This window comes from Callospermophilus lateralis, chromosome 15 (assembly GCF_048772815.1).
Source record: "Callospermophilus lateralis isolate mCalLat2 chromosome 15, mCalLat2.hap1, whole genome shotgun sequence".
Taxonomy (NCBI): Eukaryota; Metazoa; Chordata; class Mammalia; order Rodentia; family Sciuridae; genus Callospermophilus; species Callospermophilus lateralis.
In genome coordinates, this window is record NC_135319.1 from 58974275 (window position 1) to 59002190 (window position 27916).

Below are 27916 nucleotides of genomic sequence, written 5' to 3' on the forward strand. Positions count from 1 at the left end.
ATATTTTTTCAGATGGAAAACTGTAAAAACATTTCAGTTTCGTGACTATCAAACTTGTCTGGCTAGGCCAACTTTGGCGTTCACCGCTCTTCCTAGGGAGAGCCCTGCCATCTCGTGGTGGAAGCTGTTAGGTGTAACAGAGAAGCGCCTATCAGTTCTGACTGCAAAAATACTTCTTTCAGGCAGTCCTCTTTTGAGGTCTTAGAGTTTGTGTGTTTCTCTCTCTCTCTCTCTCTCTCTCTCTCTCTCTCTCTCTCTCTCACACACACACACACACACACACACACACACACCTTCCCGTTAAGTCTATTTTAAACTTAAAATTCTATTTTATAACTCAATGGACTTTGGAGAAAGGAAAAAAAACCGGATTACTACTCTTTACACGGCGCAAATGTCTTGTTCGTGATAAGTGCCCAATCGCTGCCGTACGGGTGCATTTTGAATAACCCACTTTCTACCCGGTAAGAGGGATGTTGGGAGATTTGAACCCCTCCAGAAGGAACCAAACATTCTCACAAGACAAAGAAGTGAGGCTGTTGGTTTGAACATGCTAATTTTTCTGGCGCTTGAAAGCAAAGAAAGTCTCAGCGCATCCCGGAAGCAGTCATTCCGACAGAAGGACGGGCCGTGCCGGTAAACCACAACTCCCAGCATGCCCCGGGGCAGGCCGGCGGCTGCGCAGAAGCGCGCGCGGGCGCTCATGGAACTTCAGCATGGCGGTGTTTGCAGATTTGGACATAAGACCGGGTTCCGACCTGAAGGCTCTGCGCGGACTCGTGGAGACTGCCGCTCATCGTGAGTCTCCCTGGCCTCGCGGGTCGCAGCGCCTACCCCTCGCTCGATAGTTCTGCCAGTTCTCGTTCAGATCTCCTGGGCTCTCTGGGATGTCACTAGAAGCTGATGCTATTGCCCTAATCCCTGGTGTGGGAAACTCAAAAGATTCTAGAGAAATTTTAAGCAGTCCTGTTCCTTTTTTTTTTTTTTTTTGGTAATATTGAGGGAACAGGCCCAAGGAGGGCGAGGGATTTTCGTAGGGCCCCATAGCTGATGTGTGGCAGATGCCAGGGCTGGACTCCTAAAGTCCAGTCTTCTGAACTAGTGCTTTTAATCAGTCCTTTCTGACTCTCAGTAAAGGGTCTAAGCACAGTCAGGGAGTATGGAGAGTCAGAGAATGGGGAGGACATAGGAGTTTTTTTAAATTTGGAACAGTAATATTTAAGAGGGATGGTAGATTGGGCACAGGACATACCTGACAGGAGAGAATGGGCAACATGGCTAGAATGTCAGTGTTATTCATGTTTGAGTCAAAGGGAAGCTAAAGCCTAAGAAATGAGACTCTGTTTTAATCATTATAGTTTGTCACGGGTTTTATCTCTCTTAGACTGTAAAGTATGGGTATAGAGAAGATCAAAGAATAAAGAGGTTGGTGCAATAACATCCATTCCTAAGAGAACAGTCTCAGGTGCTTGTGAGAGCTGATTATTGCTATTTCTCAGAAGTGACTCTAGAAACCATCACAATCCTCCTGTGTAGTGTAAGTCATCTTTAGATTGCTTATAATAATTATAAGCAAATGCTGGGTAAATAGTTGGTATATGCATTGGTTAGGACATAATTATAAATGCATAAAATATAATTTGTTCCATTTTAGTCTTCAGTACTTCCTCTTTTCCTTCCTTTTTCCTCCCCTGTTATACTTCCTGTACTCTGTTGGTCCTCCTTCTATTTATTTAATGTTTCTTTTTTTTGTGGGTGTGCCATTGTAGTTATTCATAAAAGTGGAGTTCATCATGATATATTCATATGTGCACATTTCCTCCCTTTTCTAATCCCTCCTTTCTCCCTTTTGATCTTCTTCCTTGACTCCACTGTTCTCCCTTCTATCTTCTTGAGATTCCCCTTTTTTAATTTCTAGCTCCCTCATATAATAGTAGTTTATTTAAAAATGAAATGAAAGGCTGGATGCAGTGGTGCATGCCTGTAATCCCAGTGGCTCAGGAGGCTGAGGCTGGAGGATCATAAGTTCAAAACCAGCCTCAGCAACTTAGTGAGACCCTGTCTCAAATTAAAAAGGGTTGGCCTTGGGTTCAATCCCTGATACCTGGAAAAAAATGAAATACAAGGTCATTTCAACTTATGAGTCAAAAGGCAAAAGACTACTTTTTAGTCTGGAAATTTTTAAAAGCCCCCATTTTTAGTTTATGATGTTATATAAGAAACCAGTGATAAGCTTCAGATATATGATAAATGAATTTAAGAAAATACACCAAAGACTGATTGGGGGATTATTCCTAAAATGCCAGATGAAGAGTACTCTAGGAGAAAGTTTTGTGGGTAAACAGTATTCTTGACATTTCTGAAAAACAAGGACATTGTTTAGTAACCAAATGATATCCTAAATGGTATAAAAAAATTTTAGCATAGACTTGCGAGAGGTAAAGGAGAATGGGAAGGAAATATGGTTGGTTGATTTGACTGGGTGAAAAGCAAAGACCAAAGTATAGGAATATTTCTCTTTTGTTTTTAAATATTGATTTTTCCAGGGGCTCTTTTCTGCCCCCACCCTGCAACCATGTTTCATTCTGCTGGGTTTTCCATAGAACCTTTCCTTAATGACAACAAAAAATTATTTACACATGATGACTTGTTTAATTGTCTTAATTCTCCAATGAAACATAGGTTGAGAACTGTTTTATTTACCTTGTGTGCTCAGTGCTTGGCTTAGGGCCTGTCAAGTAGTGAAGGCTCCATAAATACGTGAAGGAGGAAGGAAAGAAGGAAGTTAGACAAACTGATGATAGGGAAGACCACAATTTGGCATCGCCATGCATTATTTTGAATATTAATAACTTGTCGTCCCATTGGTTTAGATAACTTAAAGATTAGAATTATGATTTAGATGCATCTTAAGTAGACCAAATGTCTAGAGCAATGTTAACTGTGAGGAGGAAGGTAAAGCTGCTGGCCTCAAAGAATTCCCAATCTGCTGATGGTAGGCAGCTGAAAAGGAGAAGTGGGTGGTGATGTGATGGAGTCATCACTCCCACCTGTCCTTAGGAGAGGGAGGAAATAGGGTGAAAAGCAAAAGAAATGAATGATAGTAAAGGTAATAGTGAAAGGTGTTAACTTGGTGTGATGAAAATGAACATAGGGACATGAAAGAGAGTGTTGATTAGAAAGAGCACAGAGTTAAAAGGCTTTAGTATCATGCCACCAATAAGTCACAGTAGTGAAAGCCCTGACAATGTGACTAGCACTGTTATAAAATACTTTGCGTATATTATCTCATTTAATTGTTATGATAGGCATATGGAATGAGTGCTGTTATTATCACTGTTTGACAGATGAAGAACTGAAACTATAATTAAGTAACTTATAAGAGGTAGTGCTTAGATTTGAAAGGAGACAGCTTAGATTTGAAAGGAGACAAAGTTCCCACAATAACTGCTTTGCTAAACTCCTTTTCTTTTCCTTTTTTCTTTTTTTATTTCCCAATACTGAGATTCAAACCTGTGTGTCTGACCATGTGTTTCGTTACATAAATGAAGAGCTAATAGATGTTTCAAGGCAATTTTTCATGAAAACTTATACAAGTTGAGAATCCCTCATCAAAAATGCTTGGAACCAGAGTGTTTTCAATTTGAGAGGTTTTCAGATTTTGAAATATTTGCATAGGCCTTACCAACTGACATTCAAAAAGTTTCAGATTTTGGATTAGGGATACTCAACCTATATTCTCTTCTCTTTTGTCCTCAGCTCTCAACCCCCATACCCTTTTAAAGAGCACAATGAATGGTATTATGCTTTTGAATTATGACCCTCTCTCCCATTTCTGCCTTCCAGCAGTAGTTCAGCATGTATAAACCCATCACCTACAACACGGACCTGCTCACAGAAGAGACCAACTTCTTTGTGAACAAGTTGGATCCCAGAAAAGTGTTTAAGAGCACTCCTAGTCTTGATATAGAATCAGAATGGGCCTGTATGTATAGGAAAGAAAATACTTAAGTATTTCTGTTTTTCTTTTCAGTTGGATATTCAGTTGTTGCCATCAATCATGTTGTTGACTTTAAGGAAAAAAAACAGGTAAAATAAGATTTCTGAAGTTAGTAAGTTAGGAGATATTATTTGTGTTCATACTGGAAATATGAAAGCTGCAGATAAGCATTTGTCTTAAATGTAACTGTCTTTGTGTACTATTATTTTATGCTAACAATTGAGCTGATGTTTATTTGTACAGAATGATTAAGATTTTTGTGAAGTATTTTGGCATGGTGTAAGTACAGAAAGTTGGTTTGATGTTATTTAAGTCACTGTCAATAATGTTTAAAAGTCCATTGTTATCAACTGAACTGTAATTACAATATTTTATCTTTTATTGTCTTAAATTCTTAAGCACATTAGTAAATATGCATATTTCTCTTTAGGCCAACAACTTTATCTTATAGATTACTTCTGTCTAAAAATTAGTTTTTGTCCCTTTTATTCACTGATGTTCTTAGTTATGTAGCCTTATGTTATGTAGAAGTTATGTATCCTCCTGAATACAAGAAATTAGCTTTCTTTCTTTAAAACAATGTTTGTGAACCCCGTGTCAAGTTTTCCATTTTGCATTGTACCTTTAACATGTACAATCTAAGATAACTGTTTGTCATTTGTTGTAGGAAATTGAGAAACCCATAGCTATTTCTGACCTCTTCCCAACTTTCCCAATTGTACAGGTGGGTTTTTTGTTTTTAAAAAAGTATAATATCCTGAAACAATCTCTTACTATTGATTTGGTACTTCTTTCTTCGTTAATCTTCCTTCCTAAAGTCCTACAACTTTTAAATTATCTCATTATATAGCTAGATATGCGTACGTCATATTTTTATCTTTCTGAATTATAAACTCAGAGAACTAGGCTTTATTGATCTTTTCTATTCCTTATAGCTAGTCCCTTTTAATGAGTTCTTTCCACTGGTAAAGAGGAAAATCAGTTTTATTTTTATGCTTTTGATATTTTTATTTATAGGGAAAATCAAGACCAATTAAAATTTTAACGAGATTGACAATTATCGTTACCGATCCATCTCACTGCAATGTTTTGGTAAGTTAATTATTTTTTCCTTTTCTTTTGGCCTTGTAACCTGTGTTGAATGTTAAACATTGTTGCATTTCATCTCACTCCATTTTTACATCTCCCCACCACATTCATAACACTTACCTGCTTTCCTTATTCTTAGAATTCACGCAGAAAAACATGTTATATGTTACTTGTGGTGAATGTGTAAAGATAACACAATTAAGAATTCCATGTCAACTATTAGTCATTGAACTCATCATATGAACCAGACATAAAGTGGGTGCTGGGAATATTGCTGTGAATAACACAGACATGGTCCTTGAACTTATAAAGCTTATAAGTTTAATTGATAAGACAAGCACTGAACAATTAATTATTTCAGACGTGAGGAATACCTTTAAAGGGGAAGTGGCAAATAAAAGATGCTCTGGGAGTGTATAACCTCAATAACTTATTCAAACTGAGGCCAGAAGAATCAGTAAGGGTTACCTAGGAGCCAAGCAAGAAAGACTGTTTCTGCAGACAGCATACAAACGCCCTAAAACAAAGGAAAACTGTATTCTAGGAAGTGAGAAAAGACCTGAAGGATTGAGCCTTGTGAGCTGGCTACCTGTTAGGGAATTAGGCAGGGAGGCTTAGGTGAGGATTCCAAGAACAGTGGGAAGTCCTTGAAGCCTTTAACCAAGGGAACAAGATTATGGGGTAAAGGAGGGCGGAATTTGAGAGGCACTAAGGAGGGAGGATTGAGACTCCCTGCTGAGTGTGATATGGGAAGAAGAGATCTAGAACAGTCCTGAGGAACTTCACCATTTAATAGTGAAACAGAGGATGAGCAAAGATTGAAGTCGGAAAAGGAACTACCCTAGAAGTAGGAAGCAAGGAGGAAAGAAAATGGAAAGTAGGAACAAAAGGTGAGTAGATGGCATCAATATATCAGAGTAGGCAAGCAGGAGAAGGGCTTAAAAAAAGTCAGTTGGATTTATTCATGAGAAAGTCATTGGCAGCCTTAGCAGAAACCATTTCCATCAATATGACTGGGATAGAAGAAAATGCAAGTAGTGTGTGCTGCTGACTTTGCATAGGAATTTGACCCCTTAGGAGTACAGAAAGCATAGGGTAATTGGTGGAAGAGCACTTGTGTGCGCTCTCTCTCTCTCTCTCTCTCTCTCTCTCTATATATATATATATATATATATATATATATATATATATATATATATATATAAAGAGATTTTGTTAAATGGGAGAGATTCGTATGATAAGAAAGATCATCACGAGGCTGGGGATGTGGCTCAAGCCGTAGCGTGCTCATCTGGCATGCGTGCGGCCTGGGTTCAATCCTCAGCACCACATACCAACAAAGATGTTGTGTCTGCCAATAACTAAAAAAAAAAAATAAATATTTAAAAAAAAAAAAAAGAAAGATCATCATGTGTGGGAGAGAGAAAATGAATCCCTGAGAAGGTGAGCTGTTTTATCTTTAGCAAGAACTGACGCTTCCGTGGTGGAACAGGAATGATGAAGAACAGACCGATTCACTTTATAACACTTGACAAAAGAACTTGTGAGAAGCCCAGTTTTGATATTTTATACAGCTATAAGGTAACATTTTGGTTCTCTAGGTCCAGATGGACATAAATAGAACTGACTTTTGATAGGATGGGAAAACTTTGATTTACTCTTTGTTATCATGAACATCCTAGTGGCTCCTTTTTGTCCCCCATTCCAAGTGGAAATGGGCAAATGGAGAAGGGAATCCTGGATCCTAGCTTTTTCCAGAGCCTTTAACCTGCCCTGTTTTAGCCCAAGTTTGTTCAATATGCCCTCTTACCTGCTTAAGCACTGGCTGCTTCTCTTAAACTTTGGTCTAACTTGTATTATGCTTTGCCTTTTCATGAAGAAGAGGTTGTAAAAATTTAAAAGGTACCAACATACAAAGAAGAGCTATCACACTTTATGCTAGCATTCAGAGATTGTACATTTGAATATATATTTTCCAATCTTTTCTCGTTTAGATACATACATTATAGGTTTGAGACTTTCTTTTATAAACAATAATGCTGTCTTTACTGATGTATTCTCCTGTCCTAGGACTCTCAGGTATTTACTTGTATTTATATTTTTTTGATGCTATTCTTTTTGTATCACATACATTGCATAGTACACATGACACTTAATCTTATATATTTTTTGTCTTGGAAAAAAAAAGATGAATTCCATTGAGGACAGATTTATGTCCTGGTGATTTTGTATCCACATAGTAGGTGCTCAGTGAATGTCTGGCAAGCTCATTCACTAGATTGTAAGATCAAATAGTGGATACAGTGCTGTATGTCAGACACAATGTTTGGTATACGGATAGGAAAGACCACAATTTAGCAATGCCGTGCCTTATTTTGAATATTAATAACTTGTCATTCCATTGGTTTAGATAACTTAAAGATTAGAGTTATGATTTAGATTCATCTTTAATAAACCAAATGTCCAGAGCAGTGTTGACTGGTGTACATTTAAAGCAAAACAAGTGTAAGAAGGAGGAGGATATTTAGTGGGTTAGGTGTTAGTACCTAATTCTCATGTGCTTTTCTGCCAACATACAAAGCAAAACAGAAAAATCAGTAGCACATTAGAAGTGTAATGTGATTGAAATGTAAGTGTAGCTAGATCACTGTGCAGAATTCCATGTATGTATATTTTTTGTTACTGTATTAATAACATTCTTCTTCTGTCACTAGAGGGCTACTTCTTCAAGAGTCCGGCTGTATGATATTGTTGCAGTTTTTCCAAAGACAGAAAAATTATTTCATGTAAGTAACAATTAAGTAAAAGAAGCTAATTCCATTTAACAAATTTGATATATGCCTTTGCAGGTGACATGTTTTATCCCATCTGAAAACTGTTAGGATTTTTCATTTACAGTTGACCTCTAGAATTTCACAGAGGTATATTTGAGGGGATGTGTGGTTTTTTTGTTTTGTGTGTTGTTTTATCTAGACAGTTTATGGGCTCAGTTTGAAAGAGCCCATCGAGTTTTTCCCTGTTGATTTTTTTTTTTTTTTTTTGGTACCAGGGATTGAACCCAAGGGCACTTAATCCCTGAGCCACATTCCAAACCCTTTTTATTTTTTATTTTGAGACAAAATCTCACCAAGTTGCTTAGGGCCTCTCTAAGTTGCTGATGCTTGCCTTGAACTTGAGATCCTCCTGCCTCAGCTTCTCCCGTTGCTGGGATTACAGGCATGTGACATCATGACTGACTCTCCTGTTTATTTCTTTTTGCTACATTCATTCAAAACTTCTCTTGGATAAATATTGGTCCATCACCCTCTAGCTCTAAAATCACTTGAGTTTCTGCCCTTCTTATTCAACTGTTGCCTAAAATGGAAGAAAAGGACATGAAAGCTACACCCTCTGTTTCAGCTTCCACCTTTGCATGCTCTGAGGTACTGCCCATATGCCAGTATGATCGTCAGCCTTTAGTCTTCCAGAAATTCTTCATAATCTATCATCTGCTAATATGATTTCTTTTGCTATTCTGAGAGCCTTTATGAATTGAATTCCTTTTGACTTTTAAAATTGCCATTTTGGTACCTTTGCAGGAAAGAAAGGAGCTTAACGTGTATACTCATTTTGTCAACTTGAGATAGATTGACCATGGGCATTTTCAATTATTATAGTAAAGGAAAAAAAGTCAACTGTAATGCAGTTTTTCAGAAATATGTTTCAATGTGTAAAATGAGGTATAACTATTTTTAGAAAGTTTTGAAAGTTATCTTTATCTATGCTCAAAAAAGGATCCATCTGCCAGAGGTATCTGCCAAAGGATATAACAGGAAAAAAAAAAATACTGGTCTTAGATGTTTTAATTTTACCTCTGTTCTTTTTTAAGCAAAATTTGTTCTAAAATTGTAATTTTGTTGTTGTTGTTGTTGTTTGTCTTAACTTTATCTAGTAGATGGAGCTATTGACTGGAGTCTGATGTGTGATAGGTTTAGTTTTTAAGGAACACTATGAATTCTTAATTATATAAATGGAGGGAAACACCAGAACTTATCCATAGACACCTATTCTCTTTTGGTAGCATCTTTATAAATGCAAAATTATAGTAAATCTCAATAACTTTGTTTCAGTTAAATTGATGAGTAGTTTTTAGACATCAAAGACCTCTATGGAAGTTTTAAATCAATCATGTTTCATCCTTACCGATAGGTTTGCAGTTGAGTCTGGATATCTGATTTTTCAGGTTCCACAAGTAAAGTCTGATTCATTGCTCAAATCACTGTATAAAGAGGACCATGGACTTTGCAAAGTTGTTAAGCAACTGCAACTTAGTTTTGTTATTAAATAGTAACTCAGCCATGGCATAGACTAAAAAGTTGATCATATACCATGTTTTTTGTTTTATAATTGATTTCAGAATTAATTTTGAAGATCATAAAATTTATGTTTCCATGACCCTTTACTAGTGTTTAGGGAAACAAAATTTTGGCTAGAAAAAATGTACTTATAGAACCTTCCAAAGACTTTTATGTGTTTATTTCTTTAACTTATGCAGCAATCTCAGGATAACTAGGCTGAGTATTTACTACTATCCCCTTTTTATAGAAGTGAAAACTGAGACTTAAGCTAAATGATTTGCTATAAATACCCCAGCAAGTATGTGAATAGAGGTAGGACTTAGATTTTAGATTATAAGTATATATGGCAGTTTTAACTTATTCATTTATCTTATTACTTTTTTTTTTCTCAGACAATTCAAATTTGAACTTGCTAAAAACATGCTTGATGGTGGTGGATGGAACAGTCAGAAATATTTTAGAAATGGAAGATATATATAAAATATAAAAAATTCACACAGTAATTGTTTGGAATTGACTGATATTCCAAAAGTTACATGAGAACAGTTTTTAAAATTGGAATATCTCCATATAAATCATACCCATTCTTCAGTTGAAGTTAGAATTCTTCCTATTTCCTGGAGAAAATAATTTAAAAAGATATCTTCCTTCTCATTATAAAGGTTTTGTTAAGTATTTCATAGTTTATAGTCAGGTCAGGTGCAAGCAGTATGTTGTTTGATAGGTTGCTTTCCATAAGTGATTTGTTTTGTTTGCAAGTTTATTACCCAGAATTTTAACGGATATTCATATAGGTTTGATATTCTAAAAGTTAGGTCTCTAAAATGAGTCTTAAAGGTTTAGATTTTATACTAGAAAGTATTGATGTATGTGTGTACTTGTATATGTACATTTAATAAATAATTATTATTAAGTAATTAAAAATAAATAAAAATGTATATATACAAGTACACGTATACATCAATATTTTCTGGTATAAAATCTAAACACTTTAAATAGCATCATTTCCACAGGAAATAGCATACTGTTTTCCACAGCATGGAAGATGTCTCATAAAAAAGAAACTCTGTTCCCTTAGCTTCTCCAGGGAATAAGGCAAAGATTAAAGATCATCACAGAGAGTGGGTCTACTGACCATGCCTCCTTGGGATCAGGGACAACTGTGGAATATTACAGAGAGACAGAGAGTTGCTTAGTACGTTTAGGAGCATCCAAGTCATTTATTCCCATTTAAGATTAAAGTAACTGAGCAGGATAGAGGAAAATTCAGGTTATTTACTCCAGTAGACTCTGAACTGCTTAGATTAGGCACCCTATCAGTTTAGAGAAATATTGAGCCTACTTTTCCAGTATGTGTCTGTTTCTTGAAAGTTATTTTCATGTTCTGTTATGCCAGTGCACTTTGCAAAATATACATATAAAACAAATTTTAGGAAAGTGAATTAAGAAATAAATGAAAATAGAACTCCTCAAATCTAGGCCTTCTCTTTGCAGGGCACTGTTATAGAGTAGCATTCAAGGCCATTTTCTCGGGATATGGTCTTCTAGCTTCAGATTTTCCTGTGATATTTGTTAAAATGCATATTGTTAGGCTCAACTTATTGAATGAATCATGGGAGATGGGGCCTGGTAATCTCCACTTTTAGTACATTTTTTAAGGGGAGTTTTATGACATCTAACATTGAGAACCACTGTTCATGATCATCTCTTTTCCTTTGTAAGCCTGACTCTCCCTGGTATACTGTTAATCAAAAATTCCAAAGTTTATTACCCCAACATCCATGAAAGAAGTTTAGGGGCTACAGTGCACTATGAACCCCTACCTTTTTATTCCCTTTGTGTCATAAAGGCAAAGATGTATGTATTTTTATGGAAATATGTTTTCTTTGTTGTAGGAGTCCCTGGTGCACGTGCATGTGTGCACAAACACACAAAATGTATATGTGTGTGTATATATACATACACACACACATACACACACACACACATTTCACATATATGTATGTGGCTAACTAATATGAATTCATGTGTAATCTATCATTTTTCAGAGAAAACTACTAGAAGATTCTTAATCCCAAAATTATATTGAATTTCATCTTTTTAATGATTTAGAAAGCATTTCATTATAGTCTGAATATTAACATTTAACTTTATGGCTCTTTAAATGTACCAGTTAAACTTTGGGTTAATAGAAAGCTAAATAACAGAAGAACTCAGTTTGGGGCATTTTAAGTTCTCCGTGTCAGAAGGAGCCAAATGGAGCTGTCCTTTGAAATGAAAAGTTTCTTATAATGGATTACTTAAATACAAATTCATTGTTTAATCAGCCACTTCTATAGGAGAGGGGGAAGAAAGGAGCAATACATAAGAAAAAGTAACCTAATCTAGCTTTATTTTGAGGAGAGTGTCTATTACTGAGATTCTTATGTATCTTTTCAAAATATTATTTACCTAGTCCTTCCCTTCATTCTCCCCTCTGTCTCCTTTCCTTCCCATCTGATGCCTTGCTTTTTTCACCTTATCGCGTAATCTTGGAGATTGTTCCATAAAATCAATTAGAGATGAACTTTTTTCCCTATAAGAAGTTGGTATATTCTATCATATAAAGGGATCATAATTATTTAAGTAAAACTGAGGGATATTTGATTGTGTCTAGTCTTTTGTGATTGATGTTGCAATGACTATCCTTGCACTATTGTTCTTAGTCTTTGTATAGACTAAGGTCAGAATATGTTTCAGGAGTCCTGTGGAGTACATTCCTCTAAGTGAAATTGCTAGTGTATGCATTTAAAATTTTGATACCTATTGTTAAATTGCTTTTCAAGACCTTTTACTTGTTTAAAACCCTGTGTGTGGGCTGGGGATGTGGCTCAAGCGGTAGCACGCTCACCTGACATTCATGCAGCCCGGGTTCGATCCTCAGCACCACATACAAACAAAGATGTTGTGTCCGCCGAAAACTAAAAAATAAATATTAAAAAAATTTAAAACAACAACAACAAAAAAATTCTGTGTGTGCCTGTTTATTCATTCTCATAACAGCACTTTATTATTGAACTTTTTGATCTTTACCAGTCTGGTAGTTAGAAAATGATGACTATAACTTGCACTTGTTTTAGTTATTATTCAGAGCATTTCTTCATCTATTCCTAAATTTTCAATGACTCTTTTATGAGTTGGACAGCTGGAGCAGTAGGGATGGGGCAGATTATTTATGAGCCAAGTGTTTCTGCCAAAACAGCATTGCTTCTCAGGCTAAGTTACCATGACTGTCTTAGAGCCAGGCAGCCTCTGATCATTACTTGCTTCCTAAAGCCCTTGGGTGGGGGTAGGAGTGACCACAGTGGGAATTCTGACAAGGACAATATGTGCTATCCCTGTCAATGATGAAGGTTGGTACCAATCCTGTAGGGGATTACTACCCTCTCTTGACCCCCCTTCCATACTTCACCATTTTTCCTGGTGTGTGCCACTGATATTGGTTTGCTAACATAACTACGCAGGCTGTTTAAATTTGTTCATCAAGCCTGTACACACTGGCACTGTCAACAAGGATTATTTCTAATACAGTGCAAGACAACAATTCTTTTTATCTCTATAAATCAAGTAATGGCAAAAATCAAAGCTGGATAGGAATCTTTGAGCAGTATGCTCTGGCTTGCATTCTATCCAAGCAGCTCTGTTGCCCAGCTTTACTTTCCTTCTCTGATTTTCCACTTATCCTGATTTCTTATCTGCTTATTTTTTAATTTAGTATGTTGTTTTTATTTTAGAAGCAAATGCAGACTGTTAATCAATAATAGCAAAAATTAGATCAAATGAAAGGGAAATTATAAGTTCAAAAATATATTCACTGTTATTTGATTTGTAACAGCTCTGCTTCTACCATTTATATCAACTGTTTCTATTATTTGAACAAAATGCTATCAGTAGTTCTATGTTATGTTTCTTTAGCCACTAAATAGACTGATTGGAGCGATATGCTTGGGAAGAGTCCTAATAAAAAGGACAATTCCTCAATAAATAGTTTGTGGAACAAATGTACCATGTGTACATTCCTTTGACTTACTGCTTATTTGGATTTCAAAACAATTTCTTCTTTCTGGAACAATCTGAAGTAATTCCTTAGATATTGAGCCTCAATAACCCATCCCTTTGTAGAAGACCATCTGAATTAGACAGTCCCCAGGCCTTGTCTTTTGAGGAATGTCTATAGACATGTCTCTCAGCTTCAGCTGGGTCACAGTTAAACCATTCAAACCAAACCTGAGGGAATGGCTAAAAATCGGCTTTGTAATGGGTCAGATGTATATCAACACAAATCACAATAACAAGCATAGAGGGATCCATACCTATCCATGTTTCTTTTTATTCAGGTCTGACCATATCTTATTTTTACTTGTACACAGTTTTCATTTTACCTTACTTGTTTTTTTCTTCTTAATAGGTTGCTTGCACTCATTTGGATGTGGATTTAGTCTGCATAACTGTAACAGAGAAACTACCATTTTACTTCAAAAGACCTCCTATTAACGTGGTAAGTGTTACCCTTTCCATTGTATATTTGAGTCTGTAGAAACTTACATTAGCATATTGGAAAGGAATAGAAGAAATCAACATTCTTAGAGGGAAAAATAAAAACTAGGTAAGAAAAAACAGTTTTAGAGAAGATGATTTTATTTTTGCAAACTAAAATAAAAAGTATCAAGATGTTTTTGAAAAGTCTTAGAAATTAAAATTTATGAACAATGTTTTTTAAGAGGGAAACTAATAATAATGGGTGATTATATCCTGAACATTGAATATTAAGGAGACAGAACAGTCAAGAAAGATAGGAAAAGTAAATAATAATAATAATGATAATACAGAGAGTCCTTGAGATACTAGCAAACTCAAAAGGAGTAAGGAGCAAGCCATGGAATCACCTGGGCATGAATTATGCAAAATTATAATCTGCATTGAAGCATACTAGCTCACACAAGAGCCCAGGGTTGCTTTTATAATAACAGTGTGGCCACATGTTCAAAATACTTGGAACTCAGAAGAAGTGAAAGACCTCTCCAACGAAAAACAAAACTAAGGAAATTAAAGAAGACCTTAGAAGATGGAAAGATCTTGCATGTTCTTAGATAGGCAGAGTTCATATTGTCAAAATGTCCATTCTATCAAAACTGTTATATAGATTTAATGCGATTCCAATTAAAAGCCCAATGTCATTCTTTGTAGAACTTGAAAAAGCAATCATGAAATTCATTTGGAAATATAAGAGACCCAAGAATAGCCAAAGCAATCCTTAGCAAGAAAAGTTAAGCAGGAGACATCACAATACCAGACCTTAAACTATACTACAGAGCAATAGTAACAAAAAACAGCATGGTATTGGCACCAAAATATTCTTCCCTGTTGCTACAGAATTTTCTTTTTCACCCATCTACATAGTTTTTTCTTGTTTTCCTTTACCTTTTATCTTGTATCTGTCACACTGCTCTCTAAAGTCTCGGTCCCCTTCCATTTCCATTCTAAAGGTGACATTATTTCATACTAGTAACTATTTGATAGTTATAAGGTCAATAAATATGTTAACTATTTGCTTTGGGAGCAAGATCTTAGGAATAATATTTTAGAACAATGACTTATAAAACTCAATCCTGTTCTCAAAAACTACTATCCAAGCAAAAAGTTTGGCAAATTAATCCAAATTACATACCAATTTTTTTTCAGAATTGGAATATTAATTTTTTTCAAAGTGGTTAATTCCTTATTCTTTTGTCTCTTTAGAATCATTACTCCCTGGATTGTTGTTTTTTGGTTTTGGTTTTGGTTTTGACTTTTTTGTTTTTTGTTTTTTATTTTGTTGGGATAGAACAAAATAAATTTGGGATAGAACCCAGGAATGTTTCACCCCTGAGCTACATTCCCAGCCCATTTTATTGATTTTGAAATAGGGTCTCACTAAATTACCCAGGCTCGTCTCAGCCTCCCAAATCACTTGGTTTATAAGCATGTGCCATCACATCCTGCTTACTTGCTAGATTTTTGTTTCCATTTTCTCCTAAGGAACTGATTTGATGCTGAGTATTAAGAAGAGATAATGATGGGAAAAAAATGGATCTGTTTGGCATAGAAAAATTTAACTTGACTTATTTACTACCCCTGAAAATATGCTGCTAAATACAGCTCTTGTTTGGTTAATGAGGACCATTGAACAAGTTCAGTATTGGCTGAACTTGAATCATCGGTCTCCCCATGTCTGTACTAATACTTCTAAATAAATGAAGAAACACTTACACCTGAATCATCACATTTTGGAGTTTGAAGCTCTGTGCACTGTTGAGCTCACTTATCAAATATGGGATAATGAAAACTAGTAAGAGGTCATTTAACTCTTCAGTCACAGGATTAAGGCTGTTCTCATTGGTTGTCTGTGAAGTGTGCCCCAAGTAGTTATAATAAAAACCACAAATTAATACAGTATCCAAGTTTAGGACAGTAAGTCTTGTTGGCTTCATGTATTTTTTTCTCTCCAGAAGTAGCAATCTGTCTTTAGAAGTTTGCCTTAGCTTTTTACCAGCTTCAGTCTGCCAACCCATTCCTACACAAATAGCATCTCCAGAGTTAGGCTTGCAGCCACTCTGCAAATTATTATTGAACTACAACTTTTTCACCTTTTTCTTCACCTTAATGAACTAGGAAGGCCATCTCCTAGGTGGCTCTGCCTGAATAAGTTCACACATGATACCAAGTGTTGATTGGGAGGAGACAGTGGCATGTGATGCTGAGGCCAAGTTCATGGAGAGGACAGCAATGCACAGCTCATAATTCCTCATGTTTCATGACAATGGTAAGATTCCCAGTGTTGATTTTGGTGAGGACTTTTAATTGAATTTCTTATGAACTCGCCTTCAATTTAAACCAGATTGCAAGCTTCTAGAGCATACCAGCTGTGCATAGGCCTTTTTTAAACTACTCCCAATATCTTGCCTAAAAGTCTTTCTTGAAATTTGCTCCTTGAATTGGTATATTTCTAACTTGATGTATCTGGGTGCAGTTTGGGAATCTGGCCTAAGTGGCTGTCAGTGTTGAGCAGGAAGTATATGCATTGAGGAAGTGGGGCATAGAAGCAACACGACCAGGAGTGTGGCACTTGATGCAAAAGCACCAGGACATCCCAGCCCCTCCCCATTTCATCTGGAGGTGCAGGAAAGCTGCTATTGTGTGATGGGTATTTTTGGCATAATTCCCACATTTTTCAGCTTAAGAATTCTGCAAGTAAAAAATTTGACGGGAGCGATGTGCAATATTTAACACAGTGTCTGCTTTAAAAAAAGTCTTGTGAACATATTACATATGTTGTTTAATAAAAACTAGATTATGGAGTGGAAAGAAAGGCTTGCATAAGATTATTTTTAGTTTTCATCTAGTATAGAAGTAGACTGTGGTATGAGTTGGTCAAGTAGCAGAAAAGTCCCTATTCTTTATTCACTTAAAAGAGAAAACTAAACACATAGGTATCCAGTTGATTGTCCAGGGCAAATAATAGTTGTTGCATAGGTGTGTGTTTATCATTTACAATATCATGTCTAATGTTGGTACGGAACTATTGGAGATACACTCATTGTGAAACCATCATTTAGTGCATATGGGTAATAGTTCAGTGTTAATTCTTGGTACTTCCATGTTCGCATGGCTTTGAGGATAAATTTGTCTTTGGCCATGAGAAGTTGATAGGTTAGCTTTATAAGGATCACTTTATTCAGCACATAAGAAAACAACACAGATCTAAATTGGTGTCCTTTTCTTTAGTGATAGTGAAAAGCGGGAGTATTAAGATAGGTAATTCATTAGTCTTACCTTTAGGCCAAAAGCCATGTGAGAATTATCAGCTCAGAAAATTGAGATTAGGGACTAGGAGCTGGAGCACCCAGTGTTTATACCAAAATGCTCCATTTGTGCACTTAACAGTACTCAACAGCACTAGGTCTTTTTGTCATCTTCACCATGTGCTTAGGGCACCATAATATCAGTTGTGCAGATTTCTACAAAATCTTCTACAAACCTCTTCTGGAATTTTTAGTTAATTTGTATGGCTATCTCAGCTCTACTATGTGATAGATATATTTCCAAAAAATTGGATTCAACTGCTTTTTGTGGATTATCAAGTGACTTCCTCAGCATTTTATAGCAAAAGCATTTTCACACCTGTTGTGGTCCAGTTGCATTGAAGTGGGGTGGATGTTCATTATCTCCATATGCAGGTAATGAAATTGAGCCTCAGGTAGTTTGTGACTCATGGTTAAATGTTTCTCTCAAAAAGTTGGCTAGGGATTTTTACTGTTTTGATTCCAAATATGTCATTCTGAAATGCTATGTAAAGTTATTTTACATCTGAACTCTTTGTTAAACACAGAATAATTTCATATTTTAAAACATGATCTTCAGGCCTCCTGATACTTACCACAGGCTGTGTTCTTACACTGACAATATAGAAAGAGGAGGTGGAGTAAGCATACCGCATGTACACCCAGCCCAGGCCCTGTGCCTGGTCTGCATTGTGAATGGGGAAACATGGAATTGAAGAGAGAGAGGAAAAAAAAAAACAAACATGATCTTTATTCATTTGTGTTATTTTTTTTAAGCACCACGTACCTTTACCTTTGCTTTGTCTTTTTGAATGTTATTGCCATTAACGGTGACTTCAAGTTATCTTTAGTTACTTGAGAAATTTTTTTTAAAAAAGAAAAAGGAAAACAATACAAAAAATGGATTAAGAATGTTAAAAGACATTTCATAGGAGAGGAAATACAAATTGTCCTTTAAACATAAGAAAAGTAGCCTAAGGGCTGTGGATGTAACTCAGTGGTAGAATGCTTGCTTGGCATTTAGGGTCTCTGGGTTTGATTCCCAGCACCACCAAAACAAAAAGAAAGAGAAAAAGGAAGAAAAGATATTTAAATTCACTATAAGACAAATTCATTTTAAAGTTCGTATTAAAATCTGCCTATACACTGTCGTAATGCTTCGGGAAAATAGGCATTCTCATACTTTGTTTGTAATAGTGTAAATCAGAACAGTTCCTGAGGGGAGTGGGTAATTTGGCAACAACTATTAAAATCACAAATAAACTACCCTCTAACCTAGTATATTAGTTTCCTAGATCTTCTATAACTGAGTACCACAAACTTAAGTGGTTTAAAGCAGCAAAAATTTAAGAGCTGAATATGGCTTAATGATAGAGTACTTGCCTATCAAGTACTTGCCTTCTCAAGCTCCTGATTTGATCCCTGGTGCCACCAAAAAAAAAAAAAAAAAGTCTAAAACAATAGCAATTTATTGTCTCACAATTCTGGAGAATAGAAATTTAAAATCAAGGTATCAGTAGGATTGTGTTCCCCTTCAAACCTGTAGGTAAGCCTTGCTTACCTCTTCCTGTCTTTTGGTGATTTTGCTAACAATCTTTGACTGTCCTTGGCTGTTTGCTGCATTAACCCCAATCTCTCTCTGCCTTTGTATTTATTTACAGTATGTTCTCCCTGTGTGTCTTCACATGGTCATCACTATATATATATATAAAATCATTAGCACATATTGACTGTACAAATTAATCTTTTTTATGTGATGTTTCCATACATGCACATAACATAGTTTGATTATAACCACCCTCCTTATTCTTCCCCTCTTATTATCCTTGCCCTTCCCCACATGTTCATCTTCTTATAAGGATACCAGTCCTGTAGGATTAGGAGCCTTCCTTCCTTCTTACAGTATGACCTCATCTTAATTATATTTGCAATGACCCTATTTTCAAATAAGATATATCTGTTATGGTTGGGGACACAATTTATAATATCCAGCAAACCCACATTATTGTTTTTTCTACAAGTAGTTGATACAACCCAAATCTATCAGTAGAGGCTTGGTTAAACATTATATACACTGTATCTTTACAATGTAATACTATGCTGCTATAAAGAGAATAAATAGGTTGTGGCCTGACATGGTAAAGCTTTCAGGACAAAGCTACCTTTAAGGTAAGAAAAAGAAAAATAATACATGTTCATAATTGCTTATGTTTGTGTGATGAAACTGGAAGAAGACAAGAAGTTAATAAAAGTGGTCACGGGAGGTGAGGATGGGGCAGATAAGAGCAGAGATGCACATAAGACTATTGTTTTCTTATTTTTATTTAATATGCAGCTCTTGTGAACAAATATGTATTGTCATCCATTTGAATTCAATTAAAAAACTATTTTTTTAGGAAATTGACAGAATATTGTCCTAGTAATCAACTCCCTGTTTTCTTCTCTTCTTTGTCTACAGCTTTGCTTAAGCTTTTATACTTGAATTTTATGGCCATTTTCTCTTAATTCAAGTATTACACACCTGCCCTTGATAGCATCTTTATGACTATTATTCTCATTAGTAAAAATGTTACACAAAATTACATATAAGAGGTTGTGAGGGGAAAGGGGGGGAACAAGGGAGAGAATTGAACAACAGCAGATGAGGTAGAGAGGGAAGATGGGAGGGGAGGGGTGGGGGGATAGTAGGGGATAGGAAAGGTAGCAGAATACAACAGTCACTAATATGCCATTATGTAAAAACGTGAGTGTGTAATCGATGTGATTCTGCAATTTATATTTGGGGTAAAAATGGGAGTTCATAACCCAATTGAGTCAAATGTATGAAAGATGATATATCATGAGCTTTGTAATGTTTTGAACAACCAATAAAAAAAAAAAAAGAAATCTAAGCATCGCCTATTGCAGAACCTTTGGTCAGATATGGGAACAAAAGCCAATCAAGCAAGCACTGTCATTCTTTATGAAGAGGCTATTATGAACAATCATTTGATGAGTATACAGTGATTTACATTAAAATGGTCTTAGAAACGGGAGTGCAGGTAATGAGTCTAAATTTTATTCATCTAAAGATTTTAAATAAGGTATTATGAGAGAAATGTGCACAACCTTCAATGGCACATTATCTTTTATTTTTCTTTCTCGAGAGTATTCTTGCCAGTTTTAAAGTGAACTTGATTAATGTACCAAGATTAATATCATAACTTTTTTAAAGAATTAAGCTGATAATTTTATCTTTATTTTTGTCTCCTCTACCTCACAATAAGTTTTTAATTTGCTCTGATCCCCACAAGGGTTTAGAAATATAGGTTCAGTCAATTAGGAATATTTGGGGATCTGATCATCCAGCTCTAAATCACTCACTTATCCTCTTTATTCTACTGCTTTGTGTTTTAGTCCTGAAACTAGAGGAATGAGGAAAGGAAGTAGATTCCTTAGACTAATTAGTAATTTTGGTAAAAGAAATAGCAAAGGAGATGATAATATGACTAAAAGAGATGTTTTTAATTTATCTGTGAATTTTAGGTAGCCAAGTTCACCCTTGTTCCTGGTCATTGTCATGACCTCTTTTCCATAAACTACTATTTATTCACTCAAAATATAAATATATTGCTATTTGGATAAAAGGCAATTGGGTGTTACAAAGAGGTGTTGTGACACCAGCTCTGAGTTTATAAATTAGGCAGGGAGAAGGAGGTATAGATTTAATTATGGTACCAAGAGTGTCATAACAAATGCCATTCCTAGAAATAATCAACACAAGCCAAAGATTTAGAGGTGGGGGAAATTTTTCAAAAATAAAGGGAGAGAGAAAAGTCGCAGTTTAGAAAATAGTATTTAAATTCCAACTAAAGTAATACCAGATATGTAGGAAAATATAAAATTTGAGAGCCATAGGCTAGGGGAAAAGGGAAGATTTGTGGATGGAAAGAAGGAAATCTTTGTTCAGGAAGGAAATGTAGAAGGGACCCTCAGTGTACACCAGAGGTAAATCAAGGTGGACTGCCAGTTCTGAAGACAAGTTTCTTCATTCCCTGTAAACACTCAAGGGTAGACTTCAGCAGCCTCACCTGGACCATCCTCTGGGTAATATAAGCTCATTTACCAGCCACAGACTTGGACTGTCCTGCCCAGACCATGCCTACCACCCTTCCTTATTCATTCCAAACAACACCACAGCCTGTGTGACTTTTGTAACTGGGAGTCTAATTATTACCTCCATGCTAAAAATCCTTTAGACATTTCCCTTTGCTGTTAGGATTAATCTTTGTCACCATATATTATTAAGGCCTATACAAGTTGGCCCTTCCCATCCTCTTTAGCCTCAACTATCACCACAAGGTTTCTTTTCCCCTCCTCCTTTCTTCTCCACCCTCAGGCCTTCGATTTTGTTTTTTTGTTTGTGTTTGTTTTTGTTTTACAGGTCTAGTGGTTGAACACAGGCAACTGCTTTACCACTGAGCTATATCCCCAATCCCCTATATGTCACTGTGCTCCAACCCTACTTTTCTTCTTTCAAAAATGTTCCTTCTGCTATGATTTACTTAATTTCTCCATACCCACTTTCAGACTCTTCCTTAATAATATGTATTACAGCTGAAGTTTTAGATCTTTATATATTTGATGGTCTCCCCCTCTAAACTATAAGCTCCTAGAAGGGAGCTTTTATACAAAGTGGGCTTAAAACATCTGTTGTGAATGGGTGAGTCACTCACCTGAGAAGCTCAATAGCATTGAAATTCATTTCAATCCCATTTCCATCCCTTCCAGGCTTTCTTACCTATAAATCCCTATGTATTAAAAATACACTAAATGAGAGAACTTTTTTTTTCCCCTATGAAAAAAGCCATGCTTGTATGGTGAGCTGGGTAAAATCCTCAAGGTCCCAGCTTCTTCCATCTTTTTTTTTTTTTCTGGGATAAGCCAGCAATCTGAGAAATGAGCATCTCTGCCATAGTGTTCTATAAAGGTGTTATAAGCATTAAATATATATATAGCATTCCCTTAGTACAGTGCTTGGCACATAGTCATCCCTCAATGAACCATGACTATTATTCTCTCATTCCACTTAGTTTGTAATAAATGACTTACTGGAAAGGCTTTACCATTCTGTAGGTGTTCCTGAAATCTTCCTTTGTCTCTTTCTTCCTTTCTTCATTCTTAAGCCAAAGTACTTGTTTTTTGTTTGTTTGTTTGTTTTGTTTTGTTTTTTACTATGTTTGTACTTAATTTACCCTATATTTAGGGAAACACATCTTTTTTTCCTTTCCATAGTTCATGGAGTGGCTCTTCTGCCATCCCACTGGGACTTTGCTTTCCTTAGCCTCTTCATAATTCCTGTTTATATATAAAGTCAGCTTCCCCACAGCTAAGGTAAACTCTGTGGATCAAATTCAATGCAGAGCTATTTTCTTCTTGTTGGTGTTGCCATTTGGGTGCATATCTGCCTTTGTTTAAGGCTATACCTTGATGTGTAAGAGATGGGTGGTAGAGATGGAGTGGAGACTTCAGTGAAAATTAAATAAGACCGTGTGTGTTCATCCTATACAGTTTCTTTTCTTTATTTCCTGTGAAGGCAATTGACCGAGGCCTGGGCTTTGAACTTGTCTATAGTCCTGCCATCAAAGACTCCACAATGAGAAGGTACACAATTTCCAATGCCCTCAATTTGATGCAGATCTGCAAAGGAAAGGTATGGTTCCATAAGTTTTAGAATTTAGAATGTTTAGAATGTTTTAGATGTGAATCTGACAGTTTATTATTAATACCCTGAAATTGTCAAACTGATTCCCTTTTCCTAAAGCAGGAAATTCTCAAGGCACAGGCATAAATTCTTTGATTTCAATGAGCTCTGCAAGTTTTAAGGGAAAGAAAAATATCAACAGAACAATAGCAAAAGGGAGGGGAAAGATGTGTTGAAAGCCTTTATCTTTTGATAAGGAATTTGCAATTTGCCACTATGAAAAGAGTGGTCTAGATAACAGTTGTTTTGTTATCAGTGAGTTGAATTAAGGGTATATGACCTTTTCAACTAGTTTTTTAAACTTAATTCATGTCTACTAAGATTTGTTTAGAAAGCCTGTTCTGTATCTTTTTATAGGCTGCCTTTAGTTTGACATGAGGTCTTTCATTTTTCACTTTAATTGTTTAACTTATCATTAGAAGAAGTTGGTTTTTGAGCCTTAAATGTTAAAATGTGGTTACTGATTGTTTATAAGACATTTCAGTGATTTTTTTTCTTTACTTTATCTAAGATTAATAGTGAGTACTTTCTGTTTTGTAGAATATAATTATATCCAGTGCTGCAGAAAGGGTAAGTCTAGCATGAAGTACTTTGTTTTAGCTCTTCCAGTTAGAAAACTTTGTTGGATTTCTGTGGGAGAAATCAAAATAGTAATATAATGAGTTTCATGTTCTCTCTTTTAACTGTGCATTTGCTGATAATAATTGCTGAAAGGTAAAATTTATCCCCATTCATTCTGGGCTTCAAGTTGTGTTTATATAGTTTTCCTTTATACTGTTATAAATGCTTTTAAAGGTTTGTTTATATTTTCATAAACCTAAGAAACCCAACAAAACTATGAGGATCTAAATGTATGTAATTGATTTGTTTTTGGATACTTAGGCATCCTATTAATTCACTGCAAATAAAGCCATTGAAATGGTATTAAATAACTTCTCATTTCAATTTTTCATTCATTTTATTTTAGCCTTTGGAAATAAGAGGGCCATATGATGTGGCAAACTTGTATCCTTTAGTTTGACATGAGATTTCCCATGTTTAACTTTAATTATTTTACCTTATCATGAAAATAAGTTGGTATTTTATCTGTAAATATTAAAATGTGATTATTTGTTATTTGGGTTATTGGACTCTTCAGTTTTTTTTACATTAGTCTAATATTAATATTAATCACTTTCTATTGAAATGTTCTTTTAAGAAATTTAGAATTTGAAGTGGTACTAGAATGTAATACGATTTTTTTCTCAACCTCTTACTGTAAGCTTATCAATTAATGTCTTCAGAAATTTTCTCTTGTTGTAGAGAGCTACATCCTTTGTTTTGTTTTTATATTTGGATTAATCATCAGATAGAAAATGAGAAAAGAGTTAAATAAGTCTCTTCTCAGATGCATGTTCCAGTTGGGGTAAGAACTACTGTAGAATTCATTAGTCTCTCTCAATGTGACAAGATGAGCTGGCGTTTAGTGTCATACTTGTGTTAGTTTCGTGTCCTTAGCTGACTATGAGTTGAGATCCTTAATGGTGCTACCAGAGGGTTGCTATTTGGACTATCTGAAAGTGATGCTAAGGCTGCAGTGTCCACCAATTGCCGAGCAGCACTTCTCCACGGAGGTGAGCAAGTTCTTTCAATAAAAACTGAATGGTCCTGTTAGAGGCAACTCATTTTTATCAGACAGTTGAACCATTATCTACTTTTATTATCCTATCTCCAGAGTTCCTTTGAGGTCATCTTTTCTCACCTGTTTTACCCATATCCATCATTTCAGGCTGTCATTTCTGTAATTTGCAGAATGAATATACTTTGCATTATAGAAATAAATATTGAATGCTGTTTCAAGCTACATATGTGTGCTGTAGCCCACGTGATAACTTCTAATCTTTCCTCATCCCACTTCTCTAGAGGAATATACTTTCCTTGATGAAAATTGCTATTTTAGAGAATTGGTATGTTAGAAATATATGGTAAGCTGTTTATTAGAAAAACAGAAACAGTGAATACATTTTCAAAAACCCACCTAACAAAACTTGGACTGTAACTTTTACATTTATAACATTGAAAGCAGTACAGGAATGCTTACTTGGCAAACAATACTTAGAATATGTTGTGGTTTTCAACATTGAAAGGCTTGCCCCTGGCAATCAGAACTAGACATATTCTAGGATTCCAGAAAACACTGAATAGAAATTCTGAGGAGGTTGTGAGTAAAAAGTTTCAAAGGCACAGTCTTCAATGTATGAAGTGTCCTCAGCCATTGGACTGAAATGGACCTGGTAGGAACAAGGCTTTAACTCTCTTGAACAAAATACCACACTCATCAATGATTGTTTTAGAGCTAGTTGTAGATTTTCCTTGGCAAGATGATTAAAGAAAATGCTTTGTGTAAAAGAAAATTAAAACAAAAGCTCCACACAAATAAAACTTCTTGTTGTTATAAAAAATATATATTTTTAAAAGACACTAAAAGAGCTACTTTAATTGATAGCTATAAACTGAACTTATTGTTCAGTTATTTATGTCAGCTTAATTAAGGAGAAAATATTCATGTAGTAAAAATAAAACATTTCTGAGATGGAACTAAAATAATTCTTAGTGAAATTAACAATGTTATAAAGTGCTTGTTTTCACAATTCATGTATTTTTATTTATTCAACTGTTTTTAGACTATTATCAGTCATAATGATATAAATATAAATGCAGCATTTTTCATTTGGTGAAATAGAAATCATTGACAGTTTGTTTGAGGTTTTCTCATTGTGTTGGCATTTTAATGTCCTTGAAATCAATTTTGTCTCTTTTATAAATTAAAATGTTTTTAAAACAATTGGTAGTTAGTCCTCACAAATGGAAAGGTAATGCTTAGCTCTTCTGAGCCGACTTTACTTTTATTACTTAAAATAAGAAATAATGCTTAACTAAATTCCTGTTCATTATTTTTTTTTTTCCATTTTATCTCCTTTGTAGCTAAAAGGTATCCTCTTCCTTCTTCATAATCCCTTTCCATTTCTTAAGGACAAAGTTTGAGTCTCTTCGTGACATTCTGACCTTTCCTAAGCTACTCTTCCAGCTTCATTTCCTCTACACATTCTTGCCCAGGTTATTCTTACCTCTTGTCTCCTTGCTTTCTTTCCTCACCTTGTCACCACCTTTTTCTTTATTCCAAATAGTGTCACTTTTTTAGAGAAGATAGTTTAGTGGTTTATCCACATGATTCTTAATGGTTTTCCCCATACCTATTGTATTTGCTCTTAATGTGTTTATTCCAGTGTATTGTAGGAAAAGCACAGTCTGTTACGGATCTTTATGCCCTGTGTGTATGACATAGTGATAGTACCTGACCCATTAGTAGGTTTTAGCAGAAGTTGGCTAAATTTAAGTGGACTTCTGCTGCTAACTTGATCTGAGCATCTAAAATAATCCCTGTTGTTCTTTGCCCATTGTCACTAACACATAAAGGATCAATAAATGTATGTTTGACTGGGCACAGTGGTGCACACCTGTAATCCCAGTGGCTCAGGAGGCTGAGGCAAGAGGATCACAAGTTCAAAGTCAGCCTCAGCAACTTAGCAAGCCCCTAAGCAACTCAGTGAGACCCTGTCTCTAAATAAAATATAAAAAAGGGCTGGGGATGTGGCTCCTTGGTAAAGCACCTCTGTGTTCAATCCCTGGTACCAAAAAATAAATAAGTAAATAGAGTGTGTTTGGTTTTGTTCATTTATTCAACAAGCATTTATTGGACACTTGTTATATAATGAGGGTATAGACGGTACAATATAATTGATTGTTCAGAGATACATTAATCCTGTGTGTGTGAGAGAGAGAGATGTTACATGCTATTAAATGAGGTGAGCCCACCCCCCACTATAGGAGCAATACAGTTACTGCTATATTCACTCTTGTGATTTGTTCAGCTTCTACCAAATATGCAATTTGGGTTCTGGCTGCATAATATGCTACAGACAGACCATGACCATTAAAGATAAAATCTTGGGCTGGGGTTGTGGCTCAATGGTAGAGTGCTTGACTAGAATGTATGAGGCACTGGGTTTGATCCTCAGCACTACATTAAAAATAACAATAATAAGTAAATAAGCAAATAAAACAAAGTTATAAAAAGATAAAAATCCTATTCTGAGGTTTTTACCCATGAGGTAATCCTTAGGAATAAATTAGATGTTAGTAATATATGATTTGTATATATTTAGGAAAAAGATAATGACCATAAATGGCATCAGCAGCCATAGCAGTTCACTATGGTTTTATCATTTGCTAATGCCATCAGTCAAAGTCAAAGTCATACTTGTTAAACCACTTCTCTTTAAATTGTGTCTTTCCTTCACACACTAATTTCTGTTTTATAGAAACTAGAAAAACTGCTTTTGGAATTATTTCTACAGTGAAGAAACCTCGGCCATCAGAAGAGGGTGATGATTCTCTTCCAGCTTGCAAAAAAGCTAAGTGTGAAAGCTGAAAAGAATGGACCAGTCTCTGTCAGCACTACTTTCTTCCGTTTTGTAGGTTATCATCCACAATAAAAAGAAAACTTTTGCATGATTTGCTGTTTTGATTTGAAGCTAGAAACCAATGGTCTTAATAATTATTTTACACTGAAGCCATTAAAACAACTAACAAAACCTAGTAAGGCATTTAAAAAAAAAAAAAAACAGGCCAACAGTTTAATGGATTTAGGTATATTTTAAAAGAAAAAAAAAGGCTAGTTTGTTTATCCTTTGTGTAAGTGAAAAATAATAGAGACAAAGGCCTATAATCCCAGCAGTTTGAGAGGCTGAGGAGGAGGATTGTAAGTTTAAAGCCAGCCCCAGCAACTTGGTGAGACCTTAAGCAATTTAGTGTGAACCCATCTTCAAAATAAAATATAAAAAGGTCT

The 27916-nt window shown here is 35.4% G+C and overlaps 1 protein-coding gene and 1 non-coding gene across 2 annotated transcripts; both read left to right on the plus strand.

The window, feature by feature from the left end:
• The first annotated feature begins 693 nt into the window (after positions 1-693).
• Positions 694-27571, plus strand: Rpp30 (ribonuclease P/MRP subunit p30). The gene is made up of 11 exons (XM_076834393.1): positions 694-798; positions 4034-4089; positions 4668-4724; positions 5018-5092; positions 7804-7875; positions 13874-13963; positions 22861-22977; positions 23569-23598; positions 23996-24033; positions 24562-24641; positions 27390-27571. Exons 1-11 carry the CDS (start codon positions 717-719, stop codon positions 27497-27499), a joined length of 807 nt encoding a protein of 268 aa, XP_076690508.1. The 5' UTR covers positions 694-716; the 3' UTR covers positions 27500-27571.
• Positions 17865-17995, plus strand: LOC143381667 (small nucleolar RNA SNORA51). Its single transcript, XR_013088842.1, has one exon. It is a non-coding gene; the product is annotated as a small nucleolar RNA SNORA51 (small nucleolar RNA).
• Positions 27572-27916: the final 345 nt, after the last annotated feature.

Bases quoted from the DNA above. Each gene is read 5' to 3' on its own strand.
- Rpp30 (XM_076834393.1), top strand. From the start codon at position 717: ATGGCGGTGTTTGCAGATTTGGACATAAGACCGGGTTCCGACCTGAAG. The intron at 22,978-23,568 runs GTATGGTTCCAT...TCTGTTTTGTAG, and splicing joins TGCAGATCTGCAAAGGAAAG to AATATAATTATATCCAGTGC. The intron at 23,599-23,995 runs GTAAGTCTAGCA...ATTTTATTTTAG, and splicing joins TATCCAGTGCTGCAGAAAGG to CCTTTGGAAATAAGAGGGCC.